At 40.7% G+C, this 24,101-nt stretch overlaps 2 protein-coding genes across 2 annotated transcripts; both read left to right on the forward strand.

The window, feature by feature from the left end:
- Nucleotides 1-455: 455 nt before the first annotated feature.
- LOC145161396 (protein SMAX1-LIKE 6-like) lies at nucleotides 456-3,889 on the forward strand. Its single transcript, XM_079080905.1, has 2 exons — nucleotides 456-1,757; nucleotides 1,865-3,889. Exons 1-2 carry the CDS (start codon nucleotides 586-588, stop codon nucleotides 3,567-3,569), a joined length of 2,877 nt encoding a protein of 958 aa, XP_078937031.1. The 5' UTR covers nucleotides 456-585; the 3' UTR covers nucleotides 3,570-3,889.
- Nucleotides 3,890-17,519: 13,630 nt separating this feature from the next.
- AL1 (alfin-like 1) lies at nucleotides 17,520-19,581 on the forward strand. Its single transcript, XM_079080906.1, has 5 exons — nucleotides 17,520-17,851; nucleotides 17,965-17,997; nucleotides 18,614-18,836; nucleotides 18,929-19,049; nucleotides 19,127-19,581. The coding sequence occupies exons 1-5, from the start codon at nucleotides 17,752-17,754 to the stop codon at nucleotides 19,382-19,384; spliced, it is 735 nt and encodes a 244-aa protein (XP_078937032.1). The 5' UTR covers nucleotides 17,520-17,751; the 3' UTR covers nucleotides 19,385-19,581.
- Nucleotides 19,582-24,101: the final 4,520 nt, after the last annotated feature.

A 24,101-nucleotide genomic window follows, 5' to 3' on the forward strand; every position in this document is an offset into this window, starting at 1 on the left:
TCATGTGAAGACACACACATGCCTCTCACACTTTCCTCCTCTTCAAAAAGCTTCTATCACAACAAGAGATCTCAATTGCACATAAGAATCTATACCCTGCCCCCACAACACCCCGGTCCCACATTTCTCACCACTACCACCAGTCCACCACCATGGCCGCCACCGTTATCTCCACCATTGAGCGCCTCCACGACCTTCCACCCCCATCACCCTACCCACACCTTTCTTTAAATAGTTCTTTTATGAGCTCAATTTAACTCACATATGCAAAACTAAATTAATCCGTCTTATATTATTATTGTGTTAAAAGGGTAAATAAAAATATGAAAATACAAATAGTGACCGATGATCGGTGTTAATTTAATTATTATATATTTAATTAAAATGAGGTATTTTGAGACATGGACACTTTTTGTATGCTTGAGCTTTTGATTATATATACATCCCCAAATTCATAATTTTTAAATATATTCCCTTGTCCCTTCTTGTTCTCCCTTGGTTCAAGATCTTTAATTGATCAATTTATATTAATTAAATAATATTTATTCCATACGCTTCACTCCTCATCTGTGGTGGCAGTCAGGGATGCCGACGCCGGTAAATATGGCCCGGCAATGCTTAGGTCCCGAGGCAGTACAAGTTTTAGACGAGGCGGTGTCCATCGCTCACCGCCGTTGCCACTCTCAAACGTCGTCGCTTCATGCCGTCTCCGCCTTACTCGCACTTCCTTCCTCCCCTCTCCGGGAGGCATGTGGCCGCGCGAGGAACAGCACGTACGCGTCACGCATCCAGTTCAAAGCGCTTGAGCTGTGCTTGGGTGTGTCATTAGATCGGTTACCGTCGACTCCGCAGCGAGTGGAGGAGCCTCCGGTTTCGAATTCGCTTATGGCGGCTATTAAACGATCTCAGGCGAATCAGAGGCGTCAGCCTGAGAATTTTCATTTGTATCAGCAAACGGCGGCGTGTTCTCCGTCGTCAGCTTCGGTTTCCATGGTGAAAGTTGAGTTGCAGAATTTGATTCTGTCGATACTCGATGACCCGGTTGTGAGTCGGGTATTTGGAGAATCCGGGTTCAGGAATTCGGATATCAAATTATCCATACTTCGACCAATTCATCGTCAACTCCTTCGTTTTAAGGGCCAGCCGATTTTCCTATGTAATCTAACCAATAATTTCAGTTTTCCATTTCATGGGTTTTCAGAAAACAACGAAATCTGTAAAAGAATCAACGAAGTTCTCGTTAGAAACCACGGAAAAACCCGGAATAACCCACTACTTGTTGGTCCATCCGCCATTGATGCAGTTAAGGTTTTCTTAGAAATGTTACAGAAACCCAAAATTGGTGCCTTTTCGTTTTGCCCACCAGAATTATTAGGTGTAACTGTTATTTCCATTAAAGATGAGATTCTGAATAGTGGTAATGGGAATTCTGGCGCGACCTTGTTGAGATTAAGGTTAGAGGAGGTGGGTAATGTTCTGAAACAGAGCATAGGGCCTGGTGTTGTAGTCGAATATGGAGATTTGAAGGCTTTAACGGGCGATAATTCATCAGACGCCGTCAGCTTTCTGGTAAAGACATTGGGTGGTTTGCTGGCGGTTCACGGTGGCAGAGTCTGGTTGATTGGATCTGCAGAAAGCCATGAGATTTGTATGCACTTTTTCAAGAAATTTCCTACCGTTGAAGAAGAGTGGAACCTCCATGTTCTTCCTATCAATTCAATCGGACCTGGCATGGCTGAAACATTCCCAAAATCCAGGTGAAACTTCGAATAATCAGTCTCAAAAGATCCAAATTCTATTATATATTATATAAAGTACACTCTAATCTTTTAATCATGATCTGCATGTTGGTATATATTTGCAGCCTATTGGAGTCATTTGTTCCATTTGGAGGATTCTTTTCTATGCCATCTGATATCAGGACTCCATTAAGGTTCTCAAACCATTCTGGATCTCTATGTCACATTTGTGATGACAAGCTTAAGCTAGAAGTAAATGCTATTTCTAAAGAACGACTAAATGAGTCGGTTTCAGACCATTATCGATCATCCTTACCTTCTTGGCTACAGACTTCTCAACTTTGCGCAAACCCCGAATCGGATATCGTGCAAACCCAAGACGATCCTGTTATTTTGAACGCCAAAGTTGTCGGCCTGCAAAAGAAATGGCAGAGCATCTGTCAGCGTCTTCATCATTACGAACCTTACATGCAGATGTTACCTAAAGCAACATATACTGTCGGACCACGTGTTCCTTCTGTCGTAGGCTTTCAAGTCCTCGAAACCACCAATCAAAACACATCTTCGATCGAAAGCCAATCCGATGCAATTTCAAATCCAAACTCCCGAATCGTTAAAGATTCACCAATCGTCTCCACCCTTTCAGCTTCAAGTGATCGTTCGGTAACAACTGATCTGGGATTGGGGGTAAACCTTACTTCATCCTCATTCGATCAGAAAGATTCTAAATTGTTGTATTCTTCCATGTTGAAAAGGGTTGGCAGACAAGAAGAGGCTCTTGGTGTCATTAGTCAAACCATAGCTCGTTGCAGAGCTCAACCGGCACCCAACCGGGGTGGCATCTGGTTCGGTTTTGTTGGACCGGATAGAGTTGCCAAAAACAAAACCGCTACCGCTCTTGCTGAAGTATTGCTGGGTGACAGGGAGAACATGATCTGTATCGATCTAAGCAGTCAAGATTTCATCAACAGTTGTGATCGAAAGTCAAGAGGGAAAAACGTGATCGATTTCATCGCAGATGAAATTTCAAAAAAACCATTATCGATTGTTTTCCTTGAAAATATCGATAAGGCCGATGCATTAACTCAACAACATTTGTCCCGAGCTGCAAGCACTAGGAAATTTTCAGACTCCCATTTCAGGGAAGTAAGCATCGGCAATGCGATCTTTGTGTTGACTTCAAAATTATTTGGACACGATCTTGAGGGTGTTGACTATACTGAGGAAAATGTTTTAAACAGTGGACACGGGTCCATTCGCGTGTCGATTGGGTTTGACCTCGGTGAAATGAAACCGAGCCCAAAAGTGGTGCGGATTAACCGACCCGGTTCACCGATTTGCAAGAACAAGAGGAAGCTCAATGGTGGCTTGGAGGCTGCAAAACGTGGCTACCGGACCACCACGAACAACCTCTACCTGGATTTGAATCTGGTGGCGGAAGACAGTGATCCTGCTCTTGCAAACTCGAATTCATGGTTGGAAGATCTTCTTGAGAATGTGGATGAAAAGGTGGTTTTTAAACCGTTTGATTTCGATGAAATTTCCGAGAAGATTGTGAAGCGAATTGGTGATTGTTTTGAGAAAGTTGTCGGGTCGGATTGTTTGCTAGAAATTGATTATAGATTGATGGAGCAGATTCTTAAAGCTTCGTGTTTTCTGGAGATGACAAAAATGGAGGATTGGATCGAGCGGATTCTAGGCGATGCATTTGCCAGAGCTCAGAGGAAGTATGGACTTGGTTCTAACTCTGTCATGAAGCTTATGGTGGCTGAGCTGCTGGAGGAGCAGCCTGCCGGAGTTCTCCTTCCTGATTCTATCATAATGACATGATGAAGTGTATAATTTAGCAACTTAGTGTTAGTAAATAGAGTTATTTGGACTTTTTTTGACGTTTCTTCTATTGTTGGGGTCGTGAAAACAGATTCTTTGCGAAAAGAAGTACACGGAAACTCGTTTGTGGAATAGGGTGTGGTGTTGTGTTTCCTTGAAGTCGGCTTCTTGGTGTATAATAGTCTAGATGCATGCTACAGAATTATGTGAGTTTCTAGGATAGTTGTTTGTATTGTCGATGTAGCTTTCATATGAAAGATTGTAAAACTTGTACCTTTTGTATATACTACAAATGTTTAGGATGGAAATTATGCTTTAAATGTCTTGGTCTATTTTTTGTCATTTCAAGTATGTGGATGATGGAATATATTTCAAGTATGTCGATTTTAAGTTGTATTTCATGCATTTTTACTATGGTTTCTATATCATTTTATGTATATAACAAGTTAACAACTACATTACGCATGCATTTCATTACATATAGGGATTGTGCTTAAATTTGTGACGCTGGTGTCAGTTTGTGACAACCCGAAACTTTTATTCTGTACGCTTGGTCAACTTTATCAATATTGAACTTGATTCCGTTACCTTTTATCACCGTTTAAGGGTCCGTTTAAGTGTTCTAAGCTTGCATTTGACCAACGTTGAGTTTAGGAATGAGTCAGCACGTCCCATAGTGAGAAAACCGGGCCATACACCCTCTTGGAAGGTGTGTACGGCCGCACACATGAGTGTACGGTCGCACACCCATCCTCCAGCCGCACACTCATCCCTATTTATATAGGGTGACCCCTTCACTCATTCCTTTCATTTGGCTGCACTCTACTTTCTCTCTCTAAAAACTTCATCCAAGAATACTCTCAAGGCCTCAAAAACGTGAGTTTTCCATCACCTAACTTATCATACATGAAGGACCCATTGATCTAAGCCCTTAATCATCAAAGTTCATCATGTTCTTCATCACATGAAGGTGTACGGCCGCACACCTTCATAAGGTGGCCGTACACACCTCAAAGAACCTCCAAAGTGAGAGTTTGATCCCCTATCTTCTAGTTGGACTTGGTTTGAACCTTAAAACGCTGAAAAATCGACTCTTGGAGCATATATGAAGGGTGTACGGCCGCACACCCCTGTGTACGGCCGCACATACCCTCTGTACGGCCGTACACTCCTGTGTGCAACCGTACACGCCACCTGGCCGCACACCCACGACCGCACACACTTCATATGGGCCGTACACTTCCCTTAGGTGAATCACATGTGATTCCAACACTTGGTTCAAGTGTTTCCTAGTCCCTAAAGGGGTTCCCTTGCATTTAGTTGCTTCTAAACACTATATTCATGGCTATATATGTCTCTAATTGTCATTTAGGACTCGTTGTGTCTCGGTAATTCAGTCGTGGAACTTCTTGTCCTTACGCGAATCTACCTTCGAAACATCTTCCAAAGGTGAGTTCATACCCCTACATTTTCCGTATTTTTAATGTTTTCAGGGGGGGAATACAAGCCAAACTCAAAGTATTTTATTAAGTTTTAAACTTATTAATGCAGTCCAATGATTTCCACGTTAATAACATATTCGGATATTTTATCTTTTTTTGTAATATGTTGAGCATAAAGGAAACTACTATTTTGGAAATCTAACTTCATAGCTTTCAGAAAGGTTTTTACAAAGCAGCTCTATATCAACTCTAATAAACTATAATGAGTATAGTTTGGGATAACCCTCTAGGCATCTCTACCTAATCAGATTTCATAAATGAATATATATAAACTATGGCAGATTTAGTTTATGTTATATATTTTCTCAGGAGTATAAAGTACTATTATTCAAGGATAATCATTGTTTTATACTGCTTCTCGCTAGTAAACTAGATTATACATAATTGTGAGGCTCTACTTCAATACTGTACCCTTAGGTGTATAGTGATAAATCCTATCTCAGTATAACCAGAGTCTCCTGGAGGGAGAGCGTGAGATTTGTGAATAGATCTATTCGGGACTGACAATCCCACACCAGAACTGCTAGCTACAGTTAGGCGGGCACGCCTGTGGTGAACAAATGTCATTTAGCTTAACGCCTGAAGAATGTTATAAAGGTCTCTCGGTCATATCAAGTATGGTTATACGACTCACAAATAAGTATAAACTAACTTTGTTTACGGACTCTACTCTTCACTTGTTTTATTTTGATTAATAAAACTACTTTCATATATATACTGATAGTAATCATGGGTTTTCAAAACTTACATCTCTACCTCTAGTACGGATAACCAGTTTTTAGGGAAAATATAGGATTTTCCCAAGATAACACCGGCATTTTCTAAAACTGATGGTTTATTTTCTACTAATAGACATTGTTTCTAAACCGCTTTTCATAAGAAAATATAGGATTTTCTTGAGGAACACTTTTCAAAAGGATTCAAAGAACATTTTCCACCAAAACTAAAATGCTTATGAACTCACCAGCTTTATACTGATACTCTCTCAAAACTGCTTGTATTCTCAGGGAATTAGTAAACAGGTACTTCCAGGAGTTCGGAGAAGACGAAGTGTTAGAGTCGCGTCCTTCTATGTTACTTTTGATATGGATAAAACTATGTATTAAACAATGTAAACTTTTTCATATATGTATTCAATGTCTGGTTGTGTTTACTATGTTTGCTATACAAATGTTGTGATACTACGCATGACGTCCTCCACCCCGGAACGATTCCGCCATCATGGTTTCGGGGTGTGACACAGTTACACAATACGTTTGTGCTTAAATCCAAGCTTTTTTGGTGTATCCATGTCGAGCCAACAATGGCAACAAGCTTTTTTTCCCCTGCTACTTGAGATGGATATATAAACGGCTAAATGCAATCAGTGTATTGTTTCCAATGCCATATGCCACTTGTTGAATTTAATCAAACACCACATTAGGAAATACATAACAACTGGTAAATCATACTAACCAAAATGTATATACTATGTAATGCATGTATTATAATTCTCCTTCGAGTTCGTAACTATATTCCGTTTCCCAAGTTACTTTATCTATTAATCAAACACCCCATTAGGAAATACACAACAATAGGCACCGAATGATGGAAAGTACGTTGCTCGAGTTGCCATGAGAAATTTTCACAAATCCTTGGGTCTTTTGTAGTGAAATTTTATGATTATGTTCCTCAAGGTGGATCCAAACGAGGTTGTACTTGGATTGATTGGGATGGGTCCAAAAGATGGGTTAGACCTTCAAGTTACATATTAGTTTTGCTATCCAAAAAAAGGTTGTGGCACAACTTGTTGCTCGTTTACCCGCAACATATATGTAAAACTTTCTTCTTTAATAAACAAAAAACATAATGAAAATAGTTTTTTTTTCAAACCCCAAGAACAGATCTACTTAGACAACTAGAATCAACTAAACACAATCATAGGGTGTTTAGAGTTATACCTTTGAAGCATAATGTCCTTTGGTGTAGGAGATGACCATCAAACATGTAACACCCAATTTTTCAAAACAATTTTTCATTTCAAAACATACTTTCCACCACATAAAAATCACAAAATCATAATAAATCTCTGTATCATCACAAAACATGTCCCAAGATCTCATATAAATAAATCCTCTCTCGTGTGTACGAATCATGCCGGCGCCTTCCCGCGATCCTCACTAGTACCTGAAACACATCACACAACAACTGTAAGCATAAAAGCTTAGTGAGTTCCCCAATATACCACATACAACACATACGCCACTCGAGGCTACATTACGACCCTCCGGTCCGATGTGTCTCAGCGGGACCCTCCAGTCCCGTAGCTCGTTGGACCCTCTGGTCCGGTCATAGCTCGTTGGACCCTTCGGTCCGGTCTGTATCGTTGGACCCTTCGGTCCGGTCTATATCGTTGGACCCTTCGGTTCGATCTATATCGTTGGACCCTCCGGTCCAGTCTATACAACACATAGCATACATATAACACAATGCACATAATCTCATACATACACATAGCATACAAGACCCTCTGGTCTACACATAAATACCACTCTAGGTAATGTATAGTGAGAAGACTCACCTCGGATGTCTAGGATAATATCCCGCCCGTATATATACTGATCTAGCCTCTGCCTATACACATAACATAATCATCTCAATCAATCACGACTCTCTAGGCTAGACTAGACTCTCACATGTCCTCTAAGAAGGCTAAAAGGCTATTTTACCCTTCAAACAGTCCACAAGTTCCATTGTTGACCAAACCCAAAAAGTCAACAAAAGTCAACGGTCAACCCTTGACCAGACTCGCCGAGTGCACAAATGTGACTCGGCGAGTTCAGTCATGAACTCGAGTCCTTTATCCCCCTTCTGACTCACTGAGTCATTCCCCCAATTCGGCAAGTCACTCACTGTGTGATTCACGGGAAACCCTAACCCTACTCGCCGAGTCTGCCCTTGGACTCGGCGAGTTCATGTCATGCACAAACTCAATTGACCTCCTGAGGTCAGATCTGTTCCTTAGAACCATAGATCTGACCTTCCCAAGCCTGATAATCACGTAAAGCTTGGATCTTGACACTCATGTGACGCCTAGGAGGCTTTACTTGGTGATTTAGCCCCAAAAACAACAACCTGAGCTCATTGCCTCCATAGCTCAACATAAAGCAAGCTGGAATAAGCTCTTTAGACCACTATGGGTCCAAATCCGAAGTCTCAAAGTGAATAGGGGCCATATTCTCACAACTCCTTCCAATAAAAGACATAAAAACTCTACATCTATGGATTCCTTCAACAAAACAGATAAAGGGGCGACATAATACCTCAAAGATGAAGTCTTTTGCTTGAAATCCCCAGATGCACAACCTTCTTGGTCCCCTCCAAGCTGGAATCACCTCCTAGAAATCCGGATGTTACAATTCTCCCCCACTAGAATCAGACTTCGCCCTCGAAGTCTCTCTCAGCAAATAACTCTGGGTACTGTTCACGCATCTCTAACTCCGGCTCCCAAGTCAGCTCGGACCCCTTCCGATGTTGCCACTGGACCTGAACCAATGACACCTCGTTGTTCCTCAAAACCTTGATCCTCCTATCCCGAATCGCGATCGGCCTCTCAACATAGTTCAGGCTCGCATCCACCTGAATGTCCTCAAGGGGAACCACTGCCGACTCATCGGCGATACACTTCCTCAACTGAGATACGTGGAAGGTATCATGAATCTGACTCAACTCCGCAGGTAGTTCCAAACGATACGCTACTCTGCCCACCCTGGCGATCACCCTGAAAGGACCAATATACCGAGGCCCCAACTTGCCTCTCTTCCTGAATCGGATCACTCATTTCCAAGGAGATACCTTCAGGAGGACGAAGTCACCAACCTGAAATTCGAGCTCGGACCGTCGTCTATCCGCATAACTCTTCTGACGGCTCTGGGCCGTCAGTAACCTCTGCCTGACCTGCTGAATCTGCTCGGTCGTCTGAAGCACAATCTCCGTACTACCCATCACACGTTGCTCGACCTCACCCCAACAAATGGGAGTCCGACACCTCCTCCCATACAACAGCTCAAAGGGTGGCATACCGATGCTCGAATGATGGTTGTTGTTGTAGGAAAACTCTGCCAAGGGTAAATATGTGTCTCAACTCCCTCCAAAGTCCAATACACATGCCCGAAGCATGTCCTCGAGCGTCTGAATCGTCCGCTCACTCTGCCCGTCTGTCTGTGGGTGGTATGCGGTACTAAAATGCAGCCTCGTACCCAACTCATCATGAAACTTCTTCCAGAATCTGGAAGTGAAACGCACATCTCGATCTGAGACGATCGAGATCGGCACTCCATGCCGTGATACCACCTCCCTCACGTACAACTCTGCCAACCTCTCAGCGGAAAAGCTCTCACTGATAGCAAGGAAGTGAGCGCTCTTCGTCAACCTGTCCACAATCACCCAAATTGCATCGACGCCCCTAGCAGTCCTCGGCAATTTGGTGATAAAATCCATGGTAATCTGTTCCCATTTCCATTCGGGAACCTCCAACGGCTGCAATTTACCATGCGGTCTTTGGTGCTCGGCCTTAACTCTGCGACAGGTCAAGCACCTCTCTACGAACCATGCAACATCCCTCTTCATACAGGGCCACCAATACTCTCTCTTCAGGTCCAAATACATCTTAGTGGCCCCGGGATGGATCGAGAACCTCGATCTATGCGCCTCCTCCATCAAGATGGTACGCGTTCCACCCACGAACGGTACCCAAATCCGACCCTGAAAGGTCGTAAGTCCTCGACCATCGGTAACGAACTCCGATACCTGTCTGATAACCCGCTCTCTCTTCCGGTTCTCCGGCCTAATGGCCTCAGCCTGCGCCCCTCGAATGGTGTCCAACACCGGAGTCATCACTGTCAATCTCATACAAACATCTCGTATCGGGGCACTCTCCGCCCTGCGACTCAGGGCATCAGCTACAACATTAGCTTTGCCCGGGTGGTACAGGATCTCGCAATCATAGTCCTTCACCACATCCAACCATCTCCTCTGACGCATGTTCAGGTTGGGCTGATCCATCAAATACTTCAAGCTCTTATGGTCCGTGTATATGGTACACCGAACCCCGTACATGTAGTGACGCCAGATATTGAGGGCGAACACTACTGCCCCCAGCTCCAGATCGTGGGTGGGATACCTCGCCTCGTGAGGCTTCAGCTGTCTTGATGCGTATGCTATCACATGCCCTCTCTGCATTAGCACCGCTCCCAGCCCCGATATCGATGCGTCACAATACACCACAAAGTCCTCCATTCCCTCCGGAAGGGCTAACACCGGGGCTTCGCACAGTCTCTGGCGAAGTGTCTCGAAGGAGGCCTGCTGCTCTGGGCCCCATGAAAAAGCAACACCCTTCCGGGTCAATCTGGTGAGTGGCACGACGATCTTGGAGAAATCCCTGATAAATCTCCTATAATAGCCGGCCAACCCGAGGAAACTCCTGATCTCGGTGGGGGATCTCGGCACCTCCCAACTCATCACTGCCTCAATCTTGGCCGGATCGACCAAAATCCCATTCTGGTTAACGAGGTGCCCTAGGAACCGGACCTCTCGTAACCAGAAATCACACTTGGAGAATTTGGCATAAAGCCTCTCCGATCTCAAAACTCCAAGTAACTCTCTCAAATGCTCCTCATGCTGCTCTCTGGATCTCGAATACACCAATATGTCATCGATGAACACGATCACCGAACGATCCAACATCGGTCTGCATACTCTGTTCATGAGATCCATGAATGCCACCGGTGCATTGGTGAGCCCGAAAGGCATCACCACGAACTCGTAATGCCCGTAACGAGTCCTGAATGCTGTCTTCTGGATATCCTCATCTCGTACTCTCATCTGATGATATCCAGACCTCAAGTCGATCTTGGAAAACCAAGACGCTCCCTGCAACTGATCGAATAAATCGTCGATCCTCGGTAAGGGGTAACGGTTTTTGACCGTCAGTTTGTTCAGTTCCCTGTAATCAATGCACATCCGGTGTGAGCCATCCTTTTTCTTGACAAAAAGGATCGGCGCTCCCCACGGCGAGCTACTCGGCCGTATAAACCCCTTCCCCAGCAGCTCCTGAAGCTGCGAGGATAACTCCTGCATCTCTGGTGGCGCAAGGCGATAGGGCGCCTTGGCGATAGGCGCTGCCCCCGGAACCAAGTCAATACGGAACTCTACCTGCCTCTCGGGAGGTACACCCGGCAACTCCTCGGGGAAAACATCCGGGAACTCACGCACTATCGGAACCTCATCGACCGACCTCGGTCTCTCTGCATCTACTCTCGTATCCACCACATAAGCCACAAACCCACTACAGCCCTGCTGTAGACTCTGCCTCGCTCTAGCGGCCGAACAAAATGCTGAGCCAGAACGGGTACCCTCGCCGTACACCGTAAGTACTCCCCCACTGGGGTCTCGTATCGTCACCAACTGTCGCTCGCAGTCTATCACAGCCCCAAATCGGCTCAACCAATCCATGCCTACTATGACACATACGTCCCCCATAGCAATCGGGACCAGATCTATCGGGAACTCGACACCGAAGATCTCGAGTACACATCCTCGAATCACATCACTAGCATACACTGCTCGCTTGTCGGCTATAGAAACTCGTAGAGGTCGACTCAACGCCTCTCGCTGAACACTGATGTGTCGACTAAACGCTATCGACACAAATGACCGACTCGCACCCGAGTCAAACAACACCAAAGCAGGTACAGAACACACAAGAAATGTACCTATGCATACCTCAAAATAAGCATAATATCACAAACTCAATATAAACCGAGGAAAGAATACATACCAGCTACCACATCGGGTGCTGCGCGGACCTCCTCCGCTGTCAACTGGAAGGCTCTCCCGCGAGCCTTCGGCGCCTCGGCCTTTGCCGGCCGACTCTCTGTAGCTCGAACAGCAGGCGCAGATCCCTGCGCTGATCTCTGCAGTAGCTGTGGGCACTCGACCTTCCGATGGCCGGTCTGGTTGCAATGAAAGCAAACCGTGAATCCCTTGGGGCAGTCCCTCGCATAATGCCCCTCCTTCCCACACTTATAACACACCCCAGCTCTGCATGTCCCCTCGTGGCTCTTGCCGCACTTTCCACAAGTGCGGCCCTTCGGACCCCCAGATCTCGAATCAGCGGGCTTTGCCCGCTTGGCTGCTGGCTGAGACTGTGCCGGTCGCCGATCCACCCTCTGAGACTCGGCCTCCTCCCTGGCCTGCGTCTCCAGCTCAATCTCCCTCTTCCGGGCATTTGCTTGGAGCTCAGCAAATGTCCGATAAGTCGAGTTCGACACGAACTCCCGTATATCCCTCCTCAAAACACCCAAGTACCGGCTCATACGTGCCTGCTCAGTAGACACCTGCTCAGGGCAGAACATCGCCCTCTCATGAAACTTCCGGGTAACCACAGTAACCGAATCAGTACCCTGTTTGAGGGTCAAGAACTCCTGAGCCAATCGCTCCCTCTCCACTGGAGGAACATACTCATCTCGAAACATCGTGGTGAACCTCTCCCAGGTCACCGCAGTCAGCTCTGCAGTAGTGAAGTCTGCCGTCACAAACTTCCACCAGTCCTTCGCTCCCAAGCGAAGCTGGTTCAGCGCAAACCGAACCCTCAGATGCTCTGGAAACGAGCAGGTATAGAAACAACCCTCAACATCGGTAATCCATCTCATAGCAGCAATCGGATCCTGCGTCCCATCAAACTCTGGTGGCTTCGTGTTGCTGAACTCTCTGTACAACAACTAGTTACCCCCCTGCGGCCTGGCAGCAGCAACGGCTGCGGTGGCCGCAGCAACAGCTGCATCAGTAAGAGCGGCGTACCGCTCATCAAAAGCCTCCATCATCGTGGTCTTGATAGACCCGAACATCTCTGGAATCTCAGCGCGGATGGCAGCAGCCACCTCATCATGAATCATCTGGCGGAGCTCCTCATCGCTCACAACCCCCTCGCTAGTCCCTGGCTGGTGGCGCGTCCCAACCATGATGTCTCTCTGAAATACAACACAAGATATCAGAGACTCGCTCGAGTATACTCGTACTCGATAACTCAACCCTACTTGCTCCTTAGTACCCAATGGAAGAACTTAGGGTGCACACTGCTCCGGTGTCTTTAGTAGTACGGGCCCTATACTACCGTCCACACCGCATCATCATTCACTCTAAGTCCTCCTCCTTGGATTCCAGATCACAAGTACACTACATCTCACTGGCATAGGCTACCCTTCGGTAGGCCTCCCAACAGCTCCTAACTGCTACCTATTCGCTCTCAAGCATCATATAGCAGCAAAATCATTCCTAGGCTAAGGCATCACAGATCAGGCCACTCTAGTCCTAATATGATCACCTAGCCTACTCTAGCATGCATAATATCTCATAATATCTCATAACACATAAGGTAAGGGTATTTTGGGAAATCACCGTTCGGGCGCTGGCTGATCGTACATACTGCTTCCTTCTGCCTTTCTCAAAATCTTTTATTCTTTTAGAAAAATTGTTTATTTTATGAAAACTTTCTCATCTCCTCAGTTTGAGTTCGGATTCATCCGAAGATGCACCCGAATCCCTCAAACCAAGGCTTTGATACCAACTTGTAACACCCAATTTTTCAAAACAATTTTTCATTTCAAAACATACTTTCCACCACATAAAAATCACAAAATCATAATAAATCTTTGTATCATCACAAAACATGTCCCAAGATCTCATATAAATAAATCCTCTCTCGTGTGTACGAATCATGTCGGCGCCTTCTCGCGATCCTCACTAGTACCTGAAACACATCACACAACAACTGTAAGCATAAAAGCTTAGTGAGTTCCCCAATATACCACATACAACACATACGCCACTCGAGGCTACATTACGACCCTCCGGTCCGATGTGTCTCAGCGGGACCCTCCAGTCCTGTAGCTCGTTGGACCCTCTGGTCCGGTCATAGCTCGTTGGACCCTTCGGTCCGGTCTGTATCGTTGGACCCTTCGGTCCGGTCTATATCGTTGGACCCTTCGGTCCGGTCTGTATCGTTGGACCCTTCAGTCCGGTCTATATCGTTGGACCCTTCGGTTCGATCTATATCGTTGGACCCTCCGGTCCGGTCTATACAACACATAGCATACATATAACACAATGCACATAATCTCATACATACACATAGCATACAAGACCCTCTGGTCTACACATAAATACCACTCTAGGTAATATATAGTGAGAAGACTCACCTCGGATGTCTCGGATAATATCCCGCCCGTGTATATACTGATCTAGCCTCTGCCTATACACATAACATAATCATCTCAATCAATCACGACTCTCTAGGCTAGACTAGACTCTCACATGTCCTCTAAGAAGGCTAAAAGGCTATTTTACCCTTCAAACAGTCCACAAGTTCCATTGTTGACCAAACCCAAAAAGTCAACAAAAGTCAACGGTCAACCCTTGACCAGACTCGCCGAGTGCACAAATGTGACTCGGCGAGTTCAGTCGTGAACTCGAGTCCTCTATCCCCCTTTTGACTCACTGAGTCATTCCCCCAATTCGGCAAGTCACTCACTGTGTGATTCACGGGAAACCCTAACCCTACTCGCCGAGTCTGCCCTTGGACTCGGCGAGTTCATGTCATGCACAAACTCAATTGACCTCCTGAGGTCAGATCTGTTCCTTAGAACCATAGATCTGACCTTCCCAAGCCTGATAATCACGTAAAGCTTGGATCTTGACACTCATGTGACGCCTAGGAGGCTTTACTTGGTGATTTAGCCCCAAAAACAACAACCTGAGCTCATTGCCTTCATAGCTCAACATAAAGCAAGCTGGAATAAGCTCTTTAGACCACTATGGGTCCAGATCCGAAGTCTCAAAGTGAACAGGGGCCATATTCTCACAACTCCTTCCAATAAAAGACATAAAAACTCTACATCTATGGATTCCTTCAACAAAACAGATAAAGGGGCGACATAATACCTCAAAGATGAAGTCTTTTGCTCGAAATCCCCAGATGCACAACCTCCTTGGTCCCCTCCAAGCTGAAATCACCTCCTAGAAATCTGGATGTTACAAAACATATTGCCAGTATACTCATGCATGCCAAACCATACTTCTTGTAGACAGTCAAATTGATCAAAGCTTCCTCCACCTTTTTGTTCTTCCTTGAGTTCGTCGACCTCCAAAAGGAGGCGTCAATTTGGTGGTATGAATTGAGGATTAGGATTTTTGGTGATTATGCTGTTTATTTCCTCCGCTTCGCCTTTCGTTAATACCTATCACAAAACCCCACCCACCACCACATCCTCTTCTGCCACTCGGCCCACTCCTCTTGCAAACAACCTTCCTATCCCTTCTATTTTCTTGTTACACTATAGAATGCTGTAATATGATTGATTTCTGCCAAGTCTTCTATTGACCCCATGTTTTTCGTTTCATGTTTAAATTCTTCAATAATATTTGTCTCAAATCCAATTACACAGTTGAAATATCGATCACATCTTCAACTGAAACAAGCAAAATATTTGTTTAGGCCGTCTTAGTTCCACTTTCTAATTCCCAATTTAACTTCTTCTTTGATTTCATTTTTACTAATTTTGTCTTGAAACTTGCACCCGTCATGATGTTTGATATCATGATAATGTTTTGGCTTACTCCATGAAAGATATCAAAGGAGGAAAGAGGTTTATATCATCTGCTATCTCTTTTGTACGGTTTTCTAAGCCCGTAAAACATTTTTGTAAAATGTATAGTTGGTAGATTTTGTTTATGTTGCTAATTTAAGAGTGTTTATGCTAACTTTTGAAACATTTATACTAAGAACTTATAAACAATATTTTTAAGCTCCCAGAATCATTGATGTCGAACCTTTTTAAATTCTTGTAGAATACATTTTATTTCTCCCGGTAGATGAATTTCGAAGTTGGTCAATTCTTATAGAAGAAGCAAAACATCAAAGAATTTAGGTTTTTGAACGGCATAATAATATTTTGGTTCTAGTCTTTATTAATGTATTATTTATTACTAAACCACTAAAACTCTAGAGTTCTCTGTTAATACACAAGTTCTGCAACTTTCAATTAATACATTTCTAGCTTACACTATTTAGTTATCTTTTTTCATTTATCTTACATTAATTAGACAATCTAGAATCATTATTAAAAAAAGATTTGAAAATTTTAAAGAGTTTCAAATACAATACAGTACAAATAGATATCTATTATAATAGATTATAGATATATAAGTAATAATATTAAATGTGTTGTGTAAACCATTAAAACCAGTGGCGGAGCCAAGAATTTTGATATGGGTACAAACATTATCAATATATATTCTATGTAGTTATCATATCCCGGACATTAAAAAATATGGTACAATATCTTAAGCTGGGGGTACAATAATAGAACATGTTTACAAATAAATCTTTTTATGTACATCAAACAATTTTGGGGATGCTGTAGTACCCCCAACGTCCCATTTAGCTCCGCCACTGACTAAAACTCTAGAGGTCTCTTAATACACAAGTTCTACAACTTTCAATTAATACATTTCTAGCTTACACTATTTAGTTGATACCTATCTTTTTTCATTTATCTTACATAAATAGACAATCTAGAATCATTATTAAGATAAGATTTTGAATTTTAAAGAGTTTCAAATACAGTACAAATAAATATCTATTATAATAGATTATAAATATATAAATAATAATATTAAATCTGTTGTGTAGTTAAAAACTAAAAATTAACGATTTATAAGTATTTTGGATAGCTAAAGGTTTATAATTAAGATATATTTATAAGAGCGTTGAGTACGAACAACATGTTATAACACCCATAAATTTTCATGTCATAATTTTTATTTATTTTTTTTAGTTTTTTTAATTATAGAAAAATATATACATTTATAAAACATAATAAATAAATAGTAAAAAAACATAACATTTAAATTAGACATAACATCCAAATCTAAAAAGAAAAAAAAAAACATTATAGTGATGAACATATCGTCATCGTTATCGTCGGACGAGTCGAAAGAATCCATAATTTCTTTTTGAAGAATAAAATTGAAATTGTATAGAATATAGAAAAAGAGAAGAATTGTGTGAACACAATTAGGATATATAATATGTATTTATAGGTAAAAAAAAGTTAATTAATTATTTTTAATTAATGCCGATTGCAATTGTCAAAAAGGAACAGCCAATCAACTTTCTCGTTTCATTCCGTGACGAGATAGACCATAACTCCCCCTTAACGAGTAAGGAGGTGGCGTTCATGGCATCTTAAAATCGTTTTGCGAGCCACATCAACCATAACGGCTCTTTAACACGCAGATACCGAGTGCTCTAATATTTTATGTTATTAAAAATGTAACTATTTAAAATGGAGAGACGATATCGTCCGCCCTGGTTTTTACAAACATATAAGAAAGAAATTGGACGGGTGAGATTTATTAGATCCATAAACAAGGTCAAAATTCCTTTAGATAGACAATTTTTGCCCCTTCCCTCTTTCTGACGCCCAACTGCCCCTAACAAACCGTGCGATCTCTTTTTAAGTCTTTTAACACAACCTTAAAATCCATTCATGGCGGAACTATTTCAATCTTTCGTTCATCTCTAGTTTCTTCTCATCAGCCCGTTTCTCAGATCTGTAAAACTTCACTTTTTGTTACTATTTATGGAAATGGCAACAATATCTTCCAGCCCACGCTCCGTCGAGGAGATCTTCAAGGATTACAGTGCTCGCCGCGCCGGTATTGTTCGAGCTCTCACTTATGGTACGTACTTATTATCCTCCATGGGCTGTTTTTACTCTTTTTATTTTCACATTATAAACTTATTTTGAATTTTGCAACTTTTATTTGACTTGTTCTCTCTCGCTTGTTTGCAGATGTTGATGAATTTTACTCAAATTGCGATCCAGGTTACTTCACATACACACCCCCAGACTTTACTTTTATGATATGTAACCATCAATTTGGAAACATCGATTGCATGTTATCTACTTCATCGTTAACAAAGAATTACAGTTAAAACTTTTGATATTAACTTACTAGGCTGATAATTAACATCCATACACAGTCTTTGTAGAAATCGTGAACAAAGAATTGGTTGAATGGTTGAGTTTGGTTTCAAATCAAATGTAAATCAATTTGGACGCTAGAAGTGATAAAAATTTGAAGCTTATGAAAATTATTCCTGTTCAATATGTGTAAGCAAGTATATATTTGGGATTTGAAAGTGGTGGCGTGTGGTCTAGAAGTCAAGGGTATCTTTCTTTACAAAGGTATAGTGGTGTAATCTTATGTTGCATCTATGCACTTTCTGAGAGAAGCTTTATTCCAAGTTTTTCACACCACAAACTTTGTAACTGGAAGCACAGAAAAATTACCAGTCTTTCTGTTTACCTTTCAATTTAAAGCATTAATAAATGCTATATCATATACCCACTTGAAATCGATAGGATCCTTAATCTTTTAATAAAAATATTATAATTTATGACTAAACATAGTTTATTTGATAAATTTTATCATCTGTAGAGAAGGAGAATCTATGTTTATATGGACATCCAAATGAGACATGGGAAGTAACACTGCCAGCAGAGGAAGTCCCTCCAGAGCTTCCAGAACCTGCATTGGGGATTAATTTTGCAAGAGATGGAATGCACATAAGAGATTGGTTGTCATTAATTGCTGTGCATACTGATTCTTGGTTGCTATCTGTTGCTTTCTATTTTGGCGCTCGTCTTAACAGGAATGAAAGGTAAACCAATAACCATATTTTCACTCATTTTAACATTTTATAAAATATAAAGTCACATTGTGTTAACATTTGTAAAACCGACTTAAAAACAGAAAGCGTCTATTCAGCCTAATAAACGACCTACCCACTGTATTTGAAGTTGTAACAGAGCGAAAGCCCATCAAGGACAAACCAAACATGGATAGTGGTAACAAATCCAGGTCCAACACAAAGGTAATATTACATTAATACGTACCCCTCTCTTTCTGTTTCTCTCTTATTAATATCTAAGACATACTTTTGATCTTCAGCGGTCAAACGATGGTCAACTAAGAAGCACTCAAACGCCTTACGATGATAATTACGTGGAAGAAGAAGAAGAAGATGAGCATGGAGAAACTTTTTGCGGGTGTTGTGGCGGGAATTACAGCGGTGATGAGTTCTGGATTGGTTGTGATATCTGTGAGAGGTGGTATCATGGTAAGTGTGTGAAAATAACACCTGCCAAAGCCGAAAGCATTAAGCAGTACAAGTGCCCTTCTTGTGCCACAAAGAAGATACGCATGTAATCTTAAAACATTTGTCTTTTCTGACTGACTCAGAAAAGACAGATACGAAAGAAACGGAGATGGCTTTAGGTGGAGGCGTTGATGACGCAACATATGTGCTAATTAATTTAGTTTTTTCACTTTTACCCCTGAAATCTGCTTCTAGGATATAGGGGTTGTTTTTGCGGGATTATAAATTGAATGTTTTGTTTTTTGTATGTTTGATAATAGTTTGTTAGCCTTATTTCCATTATGTCGTAATGCACACAATGTGTTTGAATTTTGATAAAAGTCCTTAAATAGGTCCAAGTCCAACGGTGTTCTTGAGGTTTAAGAACAAAGGGTTGCTTTTTTACGTGGGTATGTAAAAGGAAGTTCTTTGCTGCAAGGGTTGAATCCATCTTGTTTGGTTTTGTTGCATTGAAAATATGGTTCCCCAAACAATGATCGAAAAGTTTACCATGAAGAATAGCTTCAGTTCATGGCAGATCAAGATGCAAACAGTATTGAAACAAGTGATAAGATAAGGTTTAAAAACCATAAATTTTGACATATTTTTTATAATTTTTCGGTAAACATATTATCTAAATAATAGTTATTAAAATTGAAAAAAAGATATCAATTTTAACCAATCCTATCATCCCACATGGATAGATCACGGTTGTGAGTTTAGATTAACTGGTGATTTGTTTCTTCTACGGATTGTATGTATTCTGTGTTACTCTTTTTATTGGGTAAACTACACGGACGGATGGTCCCTATGGTTTATGGTAATCTACGTATTAGGTCTCTAACAACTTCTTTTTAACTTGGACCGTCAGTATTTTATATTTTTGTTACATTTTTAGTCCTTATTTGTTTTAAAAAGACTGATTTACCCTTACTAATTTTTTTACATTTTTAAAATTATTAGTTAATTAAATGGTAAGTTAAACCTTTCTTAATAATTTATATATTATTAAGAATAGGGTCCCATACATCCTAGCTCCACCAAACCATGCCCACCGTCTTCATCTTCTCCGGTTGCATCATGAAAATATGTTGCATCTGTGTTTTGTTTTAAATATTAAAAAATTAAACCAACCACAATCCCCTTTTATATTTCGCCATCCTCCTTTATCCTAAAAACAAAAATCACACAAACAAAAATCTTCAAATTTACAGATTAGTGTCTTCGATTTTGTCAAGAAATATAAATCACAGCTTAAAAGGGTGTTTGAAAAAAAAAAACAAAAACATTCAAATCACAGATTATTGTCCACCTGTTGGTCAAGAAACACTCATCACGACTTAAAAAAAAAATCAAATCAAATCAACAATACTTCTCTGTTTTTTTACCATGATTTGAATTCAAAAATCTAACCGGAATCGGGTTTCAGATCGAGCATAAAGGGATGTTTCAGATCGAGGTATGTGGAATGGGGGCGTGGTTGGGAACTTGGGATCTTTTCTTCAAATCTTCAGGCGGTTCAAATCTCCACCACCACCACCGGACCTGAAAGTTCCGGTATCATCCGGCACAGGTTTCTTCCCCAATCTGAATTACCATTGGAAAACGAGTTTCTTCCAAATAATCTGTAAAAAAACCTACAGTAGACCAAAGAAATGGGGAGGGAGTGTCCTCCATATCTCCGATTTGAATCACCATCTGGAAACAGGTTTGAACCACCATCGAAAAACAAGTTTCTTCCATGATTTGAAGGCGGAAAGAAGCATAAAGCTTTCTAATGTTACAATGGTGGTTTTGTGATCAGAGGTGACGCTAGAAATTTAGAAGATGTTACAGGTGGTGGTCCTGTGACCTGAGAGGAAGTTGTGGGGAGGGAGTGATCGGTGATCGCCGAGAAGGTGGGGGCGCTGGTGTGGAATGGGTCATCGGATTCTGGTGTCTTATGTATGCATCATTGAGTTAGAAAAGCAAGAGAGATAATGGGTGACCGTATGATGTTGATGGTGGGGATATTTAAGAATTAAATGATATATAATAAATGATTTTAATTATAAAAAACCCAGTAAGGGCAAAACAGTCTTTTTAAAAGTGGTAGGGACCAAAACGCAATAAAACCAAACAAAAGGGATCGTCCGAATTAAAATAATTGTTAAGGACCAAACTCAACAGACTACCAAACCATAGGGTCCATTCATGTAATTTACCTTTTTTGTTTATTGTTTTATACAAGCTATAATTGGTTGGCTTGTGTACAGTGTACCAATACACATGCTCTTTCAGCCTTATTTTTCATATTTCTTTCTTCAAATCCTAAAGCAAATTTTTTAAGACCAGTCATAATTTTCTTTTTTTTTAAAAAGCGGAACATTTTGTTTGTTAATACTAAACCGAAAAATATTTACTTTGATTTCTCAACATCACATTATTAAATCTCGATCTGAATATCGGTCATTAGATTGCATAGCATGCAATTGGATTATGGCTAATGGCTTCCTAAGTGGCTAAGACTAAAGTTTTTATCATGATTAAGTTTTCTCCCAATGGAAAATAATAATCTACTAGTCTTACACATTTGCCCATGGTTCTAAAAAGCGCGCCATGGCGCGCCTCAAGGCGTGCCATGGCGTGAGGCGTGGTGTAGCCGTTACGAAAACGTCCAAGGCGGGTTTGTTAAGCGTGACGCCCAAATAACGTGTCAATGCGCGCCTTATCGCGTTATGGCGCGAGTTTTTTTCAAGGCGTGAGTTTTTTTTGTTTTTTTTTTTTTGGTTTTTTTATCGGGCCTAAAATAATTGAGTTTTTGTTAACTTTTTATATTAAATACTAATATTACACTTATAAAAACTTGATATACTTGATAAAATTCAATAATTATATGATTTATCTCTTTTAATATATATAAAATAGTCACGCCTTGAAAAACGTCATTACTCGCCAAAGCTTGTCATGACTTAACTTTGACCTTGCCGCCAAGCCACGCCTCACGTTATTTAGAACCTTGCATTTGCCATCTAAATCATGGAAGATAATTACGATTCAAAAAATATTAACATAAAAATAAGTTATTTGATTTTTTTAGACTATTAATATCGATGCAATGTCACTAATATTTCAAACGTGTCAAATCAATTTTTATAATTATCACTCACATCCAATAAAAATATAATTTGAAAGTAAACCCCATTGACACATCAACAACTAATTTATAATTTTTAAAACATATATATACTGTGACATCCCCAAATTCACGGTCATTTTAAAAAATTTATTTATACTTATTTGAAAATCAGAGTATTCATTTTAAAAAGTAATATTGCGGAATTTGTTCCTAGAAAACATGATAAATACGTTATCAAAGCATTTCCGAATAAATGTATTTTTATTCCTTTTAAAACATTGGGATGTCATCGCCAATACATAAACATAAGCATAAACAGACCTTACATTCATTTACATTAGTGATCTACATCTTTTAATCTCTCAGTATAATGTAGCTTCATATCAACACCTGTGATACAAATAAACTGAGTGGGTCAGGTTGGAAAACCTAGTGAGTACATAGGGTTTTCAACCCACAATAATAAAGTTATTATGTTTCATCATCAAACAATTAACTCATTTACCCATCCCCATTATCGTCTTTATTTCATACAGATTTGCTCTAAGAATCATCTATCATTCACTCATTCATTCCTAAGGATTCCCCTAAGGAATAGGCACGAGGTACATCGTTGCCAAGGTTTGCATAACATACACTAAGTCCATAGCTGCCAGGGATTTTAGAGTATATCTGGTAAACACGTAGTTCAAAAACACGTAGTTCAAAAACATCTGGTGAACACTTAGTTAAAAATACCTAGTAAACACTTAGTTCAAAAACACCTATAGGTTACGAGCCTGCTAGCGTTCCACTGGACTGTCTAGAATAGTCCGTGGTCGTCATCTATACTCCGCTAGATGACTGGATCATCTTAAACATCGAGACCTCTCATCATTTTATCACACATCAACTATTTCATTTACCCATGTTTTACACAACATTTTTGTAGATATAAAATACATATATAGTTTAAATCATTTAAAACATGTATAAATCATTCTCCAACATAGATATCAAGAACACAGATAATATGCACACATAACACGTAATTTATATTAAATACTTCATATCTACGTGTAAAATGAAAGTAACTATGCACTCACTTGTTAAAGTGATGATTCCAACTTGGATAACGCTTCGCTTCTTAACAATATAATTTCCTTTGTCGAAACCTAATATTATTACCACTAGATTTTAGTCTAATATTTATCGCGACTAATTACGAGCGATTTTGTTTTATAAGTGTTAAACAATACTTTTCAACCACTATGTACAGACAGGGGCCAGACATAAAACACCGGAGGGCAGGACCATTTTGGCATATAACACTTCTGAAATCCAACAACCCTATGAGACCCTTTAAACCAGATTCCCCGTACCACGAGTAGTAAAAAAATATATTATAATAACACTTTATATATTATATTTTATAATATATATATATATATATATATATATATATATATATATATATATATATATATATATGGTTTATAAGTTCATAATAACGATAATAAATTTAAACATAACTTATACTTAAACTAGGGTAAACATAACTTAATTAGAATGTGGTTTTAGCTAGGAGTCGGGCTCTACAGGGGCAGAACTTCGTCGTTGAATCTTTCTAAAAAAGATTCTTGCAGCACTTCAGCGCTCACCTTACTATACTAAAACTACAGAAATAGAAG

Source organism: Lactuca virosa, chromosome 2 (assembly GCF_052849685.1).
Source record: "Lactuca virosa cultivar CGN04683 chromosome 2, Lactuca_virosa_CGN04683_v6, whole genome shotgun sequence".
Lineage (NCBI taxonomy): Eukaryota > Viridiplantae > Streptophyta > Magnoliopsida > Asterales > Asteraceae > Lactuca > Lactuca virosa.